Source organism: Vollenhovia emeryi, unplaced genomic scaffold (genome assembly GCF_000949405.1).
Source record: "Vollenhovia emeryi isolate VEMERY1.0 unplaced genomic scaffold, V.emery_V1.0 DF939199.1, whole genome shotgun sequence".
Lineage (NCBI taxonomy): Eukaryota > Metazoa > Arthropoda > Insecta > Hymenoptera > Formicidae > Vollenhovia > Vollenhovia emeryi.
In genome coordinates, this window is record NW_011967167.1 from 16,222 (window position 1) to 25,792 (window position 9,571).

Consider the following 9,571-nt stretch of genomic DNA (forward strand, 5'->3'; position numbering starts at 1 on the left):
AACGGAATTTTTACCAGGGAAATGCTCAAGGTAACATTTATTGATGCAAAGTCGACCTCATAGGTCATGGACAGTTACATCGCCTGCTTCCCGCCTTTCACACAGTTCTTGATGAAAAGAAAAAAAAAATCGAAGCGATAGCACAGCCATACGCAAGATCTTCTTCCGGGATTTTCCTTGTCAGAGTTGATCCAGACGTAGAAAGTTTGATGAAAGCGGATGGTATGTTAAGTTACAATTCACAGGCAGAACAGGTTCGTGATTACATTATAATGCTGCTGAAGTGACATTATTATAACTTTTAAGTGATGAAGAAAGTCATGATGACGCCATCATGATGTCGTTGTGAGTTTAATGTTTTACCTGGAAATTACATAGAAAGTCTACAAGCTGCAAGCTATATCGGTTATAAACGGACACATAAAATTGGATTACTATTCGTTGATCTTACCTCTTTCGCGTTTTATGTAATGCCGTTGCACTTGAATTATGATCGTCGCAATTAATGCATAATAGTATCTTTAAGTTCCGGGATGTAAGTTTTCTCGAAAGTCCTTGACTAGTTGTCTCTGATATTATTTTACATTTACGATTACTACTCGAGAATTTTATTAATAGTCATTCAAGAATTGTACGGTATAATTACTTGACTATCCGGTTTTTATCTCAACCGGTTTGCGTCGGAAAAGTAAAACTTATGAGAAAGAAACAGTCTTTCATTTATATTGTTTTGCTGATTTATACGCGCAACACTGGCTGTGCTTAAAAAATCATTGGCATTGCTACAAATTTTTAACTCAGATGTAGAGATGCACAGTCTCAGTACGTGTAGAGATATATTTTCAGCATCGAAACACAAAAATTGGAATTTTAGAACACAAATAGTCCTACTAGACTTTATTTACGCGAAGTTGTAGTTGCGTTGCATCTAAAGATAAGAATAATTGTTTTAACGGTAAGAGATAAAAGGAAAGTAATTGAACAATTTGACACAAGCAGAAAGTGCTGTTTGATGAGGGAAATACATATTACCTGTACGTGATTAATAATGCGGAATTAGTGAATGATCTTTATGTAATAAAACTTTGTAAAACAGATCGGAGCATTACCGTATTGTTAACACAATGTAATTACGCATTTATCGAAGGCGTAAGCGAGATAAGGTTTATTTATCACACACACATTTTTTAGACACATTGTTAAAATCTCATATCAAGTAGGACACTGTTACTTATAACGATTATGATTGTGTTTAAGCTGAAAGATATGGAACAGTTAGAATGATTAAGTTAACACAAATTAAACACAGTGCTCGGTTCCGCGATTCACTTCACGGCAAAGCGAATAGCGCACGAATGTACTCAGGCAAACAACAAGACGGAACTACTGGATGATGAGCCATTAACGGCGGTAAGAAAAAAAAGCAATTTATCGCACTGGCATTAACGCATACGCAGCAATTCGAGATAAAAACTGTCGATAAACCTCTAAAGATGGTATAGTTTGACCAGTTTAAACGATATACATATATTTCATGTCTTTTCTACTGTCACTGTTTTTAATAGAAGGTGTATAATTTTTCTTACATAATTGGATTTTCCTTATTAAAGGTAGTAATTTAGATGTAAAAGTATCAAGATAAAGTTATCAAATGATTAGTGCAGTTTACTACGACGTGTATTTATGCTTATTCATCTTATTATTCAAACTTCCTTCGAGAATGAATATCGAGTGGGGTCTTTAGAATGGAAACATATCTTGAAACGCGAGTGAATTGTTTTTAATCAATATCAAAGTTATACGTTTCCAAGAGTTTCGCTCTGTTAAATAACTTTACGGTTCTGTAAAGAACCCTTTGACACTACGACCAATTCTATTAAATCGATCCATTCTCGTCAAACTATGTAGGTCATTTGAAAATTTCTCGGAATTAATTACAGTTGTGTCGCATACAGACGTCATACATTAAATGGAAAATTCCACCCTTCTACGAACACGTCTAAAGTTCCGATTCATTCCGGGATGTACATTCATTTTTGTAGATCTTTGAGGAAACATCTGCGTGATCTCTGAAAAATGAAAACATAGTGCCATTGTAATTAAATATCAATGAATTAAGGTACGATTTGTTGTCGCATCTTCCTTATTCGCTCCGTCGGACTTCGATCTATTTTCATCCTGGAAAAAATTTCTTATTGGCAAATACATTTTGGTTTCTTTGCATCCCCTCGTAGAAATTTTGCTAAAAATATAGTGAAACTTTGTGTTGAAACTTGGGATTTAAAAATCCCTTTCTCTCAATTGATCTCGTTTTATTATCATTTCATCGATATTTCCATTAGGATCATTTGACAAATCAGAGTTTTGTAATGGATGACTTTGGAGCATTATATGTGGCCCAAATTTCTTGATATAAAGAGAGATTGTTTCATATGTGTTGGAAGATAAAAAATAATTATAAAAAGAGACGAGTTGTCTTATTTCATTCCGAGAATAAAATAAATGACCTTATACGTTGAAGCACTCGGAGGAATTGTTTTCAATTTTTGTAAATGACCCATTTCTTTTTTCCCATCTTCTCATATACGTTATGTATATCATGCTATGTTTATACACATTTGTATAAATATATGAATACATTATATATGCGATAAAAATATGTACAGCGCTATTCATTAATGCCTGGGCATTTTTATCATCATTTTGTCCATCTGTACAAATCACTGACAATGAGTTTCAGGCTGCATGTATGTACTACCACAGACTTATATAGAAGTCTATGTGACTTCTATAGAAGCCTGTGTGTACTACAGCCTTGAACTAATCGATGTATAGATGGGAATAAAGATTATGAAAATGTAATCCTAGTAAAACTGAGGTCCAGGCAAGTAGCACTGTATTATTGTACAATTCAACGCGATAGCTTATATTAAAAATTGAAGATGAAATAACTAAAGTATCTATTTTAAACATCTCTATAATTTTTATTTAATTTATACTTCTTCACTATCTCTTCACTATTTCTTGAATACCTTTATTCTTATCTAATAGCTCGTCTTACAATAAATCTTACAATAAATAATTTATCATTTAAACACATTATATTTGTCGATAATGATTCAAGTTTTCTTCGTAGTTTGTCTAAAAGGTATGGCGCACCGGAGCAGGGGCGTCATTGCGCTCCTTTCCTAAGCACTGACCACAGCCTGTTGACGAGGAAGGGGGAAAGGGAGTAAGTTGAAAATGAACTAATAAATAATTAAGTGAAAGGTAAAATTAAACAAACGTAAAATAGAAATAATTATAATTTATTTCTTACAAGCAATGGCGATTGTTTTCTTAAGTTATGCCTGCTAATAAAAATCTTTAACAGAACGTCAATGTCTACAGCTTTGATTATATCGCGGTATGTATTAATGACACTAGAATCATTCAACCTTTTCTGAAGCATTGTGGAACGCATGTATGTTTTCAATCGCCGGAGAGTTGAAAAGGAGCGCTCCTTCGAACACTGCGAATTTCAAAAAACTTCTCTTTTTTTTCGGGGACAAGTATTTTATCCGTCGATCTCGAGGTATGGAATTCCATGCCTAGGCTACATTGAGGTTTTGACGAGGCCGTAAGGGCCGTGCCGACGCTCCTGGATCGGAGCACCAATCGAAAGCTATCCAGACGGCGTCGACATTCTTATACGAGGAACTCCGACTCCGGTAGAAGCTGTCAGCACCTGTCATTGCTCGTCATTGAATACCTACGCCGCGTCTTAACGATTCGGACCGTTTGTTCGCAGAAGAAATCGGTCCGGATGAGTTCCCTGCACCTGGCAGACGGTAAGTACGCGACAACCGAGCCTCTGCCGAGAGGATGTTGCTTTACAGAGGATGTGCGCTCTTATGAAGAGCTGGTAGGGCCTTACGTGCGGTTGGCCCCACGTCACGTCGAGCCCGTTCTGAGAGAGCTAACTTCTGTTTCAGGCTCCGAGAAGCCGGCGGAAGTGGAGGGCCAGGCGCGTCTGTACAACATGGCGTATTGCCCCTTCGCCCACCGAATACGCCTCGTGCTCAGTCTGAAGGAGATCCCGCACGACATCGTCAACATTAATCTGCAGAGCAAGCCGCAATGGTTCCTTCAAGTACGCAGCAGTCGAGTCCCGTTTTCACGGGAACGTGGACTCGACACGTCCTGAATCAAGAGAGTTCCTGACTGTTTCTGGATCTTGTTGCTAATGCGTCTAACGGAGATATATATATATTTTTTTAGATTCATCCGGATGGCAAGGTGCCGACTTTTATAGACTCGGACGGTACGCTGGTAACGGACTCTGTCGCGGTGGCCAACTACCTGGACGAGAAGTATCCCGAGCCTCCCCTGTACAACGACGAAACGAAGAGCCGTGATTTGGAGTTGTTAGATCACTTCTCTAAGGTGACTATAACTCATCGCCGTCTGGAGACGACCCTTTAACAATTGCGTGTGTGTTCCCTGCAGATTATGGACACCTTTGCGAATTGTATATTTGACAAGGACAAGAGACAGTTTGACGAGATTTTGTCTGGGGTAACGGACGACCTACAAGAATTTGAGAACGAGCTTAACGTACGCAAGACAACCTTTTTCGGAGGTTTGTTACAAATCCATTCTAATTGCCATTTTCCTCTTTGTGCATCCTCGCCAAATTATTAATAATTCATACGTGTATTTTTCTCGTAAGAGTCATAAAGTTTTTATTTTTACCATCGTATCCTTTTGTTTTAGGGACTAATCCAGGTATGCTGGACATTTTAATATGGCCTTGGTTTGAGCGCGCGAAGGCTCTGACTCTACTTTACAAGCAGCGTGCGAGTCTTGATAAGGAGAGATTCCCCCGCATTGTAAGCAGACGATGAAGTGTATTCAGGGACATTAGTTTTCAAATTTGCCAGCCCTTTAAAGTTCTTAAAGTTTTCAAGACTTGTTCGTGTAGAAACATTTTCTTAGAATTATTTATATACGCAGGTTGTTTCCTTTTAAGTGATGCGGCAGATTATCTCGTAAACCGATGATTTAATTGAAAAGTTTTGTAAACGAAAGTTGCGTGGCTTGAAGGGAGTCACACGATGGAAATATGGACTTGATCTTGAGTGGCCTTATCAAAGTCATTCCTCTGATTAGATCTATTTGTGATTTAACTGTGTCATAAAGTTGCGCTTGGATGTATAATAGATTTCTTACGTTTGCTTTCAAGAAAAATAATTCATTTATTGATCATCGTTCACTCTGTTTCAGATGGAGTGGGTAGATGGAATGAAGGACCAGCCATTTGTTCTAAAACACAGATGCTCGTATGAAAAGTTCGCAAAATTCGTAGAAGCTGTAAGAACGGGAAGCGTTGATTATGACAATCTTTAAACATATTTACAGTGGTATAACAAAAATGCTACAAAGATAAATAATACAAGATGGCTTGACGTGAATTAACGTATTAACACGATAGCATTAACGACAATATTATTAACATCGATAGTCTGTGATCTCGTTTGACTCACGTGTGTTAATTTTTCTGTGTTATATGTGTAAAGTTTTTTATGTGTGTATCATTTTTATATGTGTTTCATGTTTACATGTTTTTATGTGTTAAAACTTAATACCTTTTATTTTTATTTTAACATACTCTGTGCCATATAACTGCACGTGTAATGCAATGTTCTAAATCCTTTATTTATTTATAGCTATCTTAATACAAAATAAGTCCGTAATAAATGGCCTGTACTTTGACATTAAATGTCAAACACTGTAGTATTAAGTGTAATTAAGTGCAATATTTTGCATAATATTTGTAATTGTTTTGCATTTTAACAAGGCACTAACTGGACGTGTAACTGTATTGTATTATAATTGTTGCAATTGCTGTTAATATAATGTGCAAATCGGCATTTATAACGTCTTAATTCTTTGCCATTAACTACTTTTTTAAAACAAAATACAAGTTTAAGCAAATTTTAGGTTTTCGTGATACTTTATTATGATAACATTTTTTGTTTCATAATATTGTGTGTCTAGGTTACGACAACGTCGCAAAATTCTGAGCGATCAAAATATTTTTATTGAACATATATAATTAATAAATGAAAGAATCAAATTTTATCTCTTGATTAAATAATGTATCGTTCGCGCTTTACTCACTCCTTTCATACTTATTTTCTAAAGCTCTTGGTGTTATATTTATTATCAAAAATTTGAAAGATTACTTTGAATAAATAACGGCCCGCCAGGTTTTTGCGGTTAAATGGCATTTTGTTTGAAACATCCGGATACGAACTGCTTATAATAGCTTATGAACAATTCAAGAGCGAGCAATCGACATAAGTGACGTACTCTTGCAAGTTTGTCTCTAACTAAAGCGGAATACCTAAAGATATTCTCGGTATACAAATTGATTATTATATCGATAATGTCTGGCATTACCAACAAAAAATGGATTTGCCAGGAATTCAGGGAAATATTTAATATACATATCACAGATTTTATTCCTATCATACATGCGTCACTCCTATATATTATACTTTTCAGCACCGTAACAGCAATATGTAATATTTCGTTTATATTTTATCAACAGCGTCGAGTATGTGGATATTAATAATTTATTGCGTTCCGTAATTGCTTATCGTATGTAAACCCAATTTTTGTTGCTAACGTCATTATCGAAGACCACCAACGTGCCTATGCGCTCCTTATCTCACTTATCACTACAATTTGTTATAATTCATTACAAATATAAATTAGTGTGGATCCTTACAATTCGTTGTAATTGATCGCGATGTCTTGCAGGCCATCGCTAGTCGACTTCAAATCGACACAATTGGCTACAATTTATTCTAATCGACGAGTTTCTTCACAGCATCACGGGCGGATATAATGATTTTGTGAAATTTAATTAAATCTAGTAATCCTTTTGTGAATTCTATAGGAACTACAATAAACAAAGAGTGTGTTTCTTCTTATTCTACATAATGTCAAAAGAGCGACGGTTATATCGAACGAATTTATTCTATGAAGCTCTTTAACAATCGAAAGTCCAAAAGAGTTAATGGTTAAAATTTAATTTTTAAAACAAAATTGAAGTTCACAAAATAAGTAAGTTTTTATACACAATTACTTTTATTTTTATCTTTTCAAAAATAATTTTATTAATAATGTTGTGAATGAAATTAACAACATTATTTTAACTTGTGAGTATTTGCTTGATTTGCATTTCTATTCTTATGTCAAGGATTTAAAAAATGAATGAATGCCAGAACACTTTGCTTTCTCTTATCTTAAATCTAATTTATAAGGCAAGCTTTCAAGAAGAGAATGCAATTTTTCAAGCGTGAGATCAATAAGAATGATCTGTTTACTAATTCTAATACTAACGTCTTTTTTAGAAGAGAAAAAATATTGTAAGATTGTGAAATGTTAAATTCTTTGTATTGCAATTAATGCTTTTAATGAGTGAAGTGTTACTAGTTTAGTTTTCACAAGAAGCAAATGCCCATTCCCGCAGCATTACTTTCCGTTGCGAACTACGATCCTGAAATAATCCTTACAATTGTATTTTAACTTTGAGATAAAATTAAGCGAGGTTTAGACGGTCTGCTACACGCTCGATTTATGTATTTGTATTTCGACGAACGCGTACGATCACCAGACAGTACATTTATTCGGGGGATTCATTTTTGCTCCGAGTGGACAGCGAAACGCCTCTACGAACGCCTGAGAATTCATCATTACATTGTTGATTCTGGAAATGTAATCGATCGTTGTCCCTTATGTTTCCTCTCACGGGAAGATTTCAAATTGCGCAAGTCGAAAGAAATAAAAGAATATATCGAGTACCTTTCAGGATGAGGAGCATGATAGTCGAACTCGACCCCGAAGAGGTAGGCCTCGAGAGTCGTATTAACACAGTGTACCTGAAACCATAAGAGTGTCGACGCATTTTCACGATGTTGGCAGTTAAGTAAGAAAACAAAACGTTAAAATGGTCACTTTTATCTTTAAACACATTTCTTAGAGCTGCGAGAAACATTTGCGTTGGTCGCATATAAATCTGTTATTATACAAAAGATAGAAATGAATATAATATAAATATAAAAATTATCACATATATATGTATGGTAATTTTTTACTTTACATTATACTTATTTTAATCTTTTCACGCGACATAAAATTTACATACAACGTATACAGGGGGTGGTTCTGAAATAGTTGGTCAAAATCAGGGATTGGATTGGGCTCGTCAAAGGGATGAAAAAAAGTTCCCATAAACCCATATAATTGTATAGGTATACATATAAGCATCAGCGATAAAAGATATTCTCAGTTACTATTGAGAAATATCTGAATCCGTCATGTAATTTCATATAAAATAAAAATGTAATATGAATATTATAATAAAAAGTCGTATAATACAATTTCTTAATAATAAAATCAAGCAATCGGGATTTGTGATACAAAGTGGAAGGTTCTCATTTAATTAGAACCAGCTCTCTCTCTCTCTCTCAATTCTTCTATTGTAGTTAATACTATCCAATTTCATTATCGCGGTTGATGAAGCTCAGTGAAGTTTGAAACCGCAAGCTACAGGCATCGATAAATCGAATTATATTGTTCAAATCTATAGTTCTGCTCGTTTATTGTCCCACGACCTTCGGTCATTTTTTTTTGGCCTGTGACGAGAGGATATTATTTTGTTACTTGAGTAGAGTATAAAAAGAAAGAGAAAATCGGAAGAAATATTTAAGGAAGGGACGAAGGTTACCTGTGCAGCACTTATAAAGAATAGCTGACTCGGACGGAGACCTTCCAATCCGGGGAGGCTCCGGTCCTTCCCGTTCGTTAAGGTGTGCCAGGACTTGTGGGCAATTTGCAGAGCGCCGATGTCCGCGACGTTCTCGTTCTTCGTCATGTTCCAATCGAACTGTGCGAATAAAATTAAGAGTAAACAAACAAAAAAACCGGTTCCGTCTGATCGCAATGTCGTGAACATCGTCTTCTCTTATCTTGGAGAGACACATAAGCCTACCTGCACGGCAACGTCGTTCCCATAAGACTGGACCTTCCGCCAGAAACTACGGGCGTAAAGCCGCGCGACGCACTCTATCTTGGTCTCCAATCGTCTCCAGGTGTCCGGCGTGACGCGAAGCCACTCGTCGATATCTCGGTCCGGCTCCGCGAGCAGTTTACGACGATGGAAATCGAAGGCGTGAAGGATCTCGTGCGCGATGACCGATCCTAGCGTGGCGTGTACCGCAAAAGCCGGTCCGCCGTCCCACGACCATGCCCAGGATGTCATCATGGCCAGTGGAATACCTGTCATTTTTTTTTCCACAAGAGCTTCATTCAAATGACACCAATTTCGCGCGAGTCGTAATAACAGTACTTACCGATGGTGTTTGTGGAGGATTCGTAATAGGCGTGTACGGAATGAGGGTAGTGACGTCTGAAAGCATATATCTACAGTTTAGGTCAGAACAAAGCTAAATCGTCATCAAAAGACTTCAAATTATTTTTAGAGTCACGGATTTTTTCTGAAACACTTGTTCTCTCTCTC

General features: G+C 36.4%; 3 protein-coding genes across 11 annotated transcripts in view; 1 reads left to right on the top strand and 2 right to left on the bottom strand.

The window, feature by feature from the left end:
- LOC105561820 (G-protein coupled receptor Mth2-like) overlaps positions 1–1,403 on the bottom strand; it is a 9,695-nt gene extending 8,292 nt beyond the window's left edge. For 3 of the 9 annotated variants that reach the window (XM_012012152.1, XM_012012146.1, XM_012012148.1), the window contains exon 1: positions 15–363. The gene's annotated coding sequence lies outside the window, so the exon portion shown is untranslated. The other 6 variants (XM_012012151.1, XM_012012150.1, XM_012012145.1 and 3 more) reach the window with 5 other exon arrangements.
- Positions 1,404–3,570: 2,167 nt separating this feature from the next.
- Positions 3,571–5,914, top strand: LOC105561822 (glutathione S-transferase omega-1-like). Its single transcript, XM_012012154.1, has 6 exons — positions 3,571–3,830; positions 3,975–4,132; positions 4,261–4,425; positions 4,489–4,621; positions 4,756–4,871; positions 5,266–5,914. Exons 1-6 carry the CDS (start codon positions 3,806–3,808, stop codon positions 5,386–5,388), a joined length of 720 nt encoding a protein of 239 aa, XP_011867544.1. The 5' UTR covers positions 3,571–3,805; the 3' UTR covers positions 5,389–5,914.
- LOC105561821 (neprilysin-1) overlaps positions 5,602–9,571 on the bottom strand; it is a 15,848-nt gene continuing 11,878 nt past the window's right edge. The window contains exons 11-15 of the mRNA XM_012012153.1: positions 9,405–9,460; positions 9,044–9,330; positions 8,780–8,938; positions 7,855–7,931; positions 5,602–7,759 (exon numbers count right to left, since the gene is read on the bottom strand). Of these exons, the coding sequence (XP_011867543.1) occupies positions 7,660–7,759; positions 7,855–7,931; positions 8,780–8,938; positions 9,044–9,330; positions 9,405–9,460 (679 nt within the window). The 3' untranslated portion in view covers positions 5,602–7,659. The remainder of the gene's footprint in view (positions 7,760–7,854; positions 7,932–8,779; positions 8,939–9,043; positions 9,331–9,404; positions 9,461–9,571) is intronic.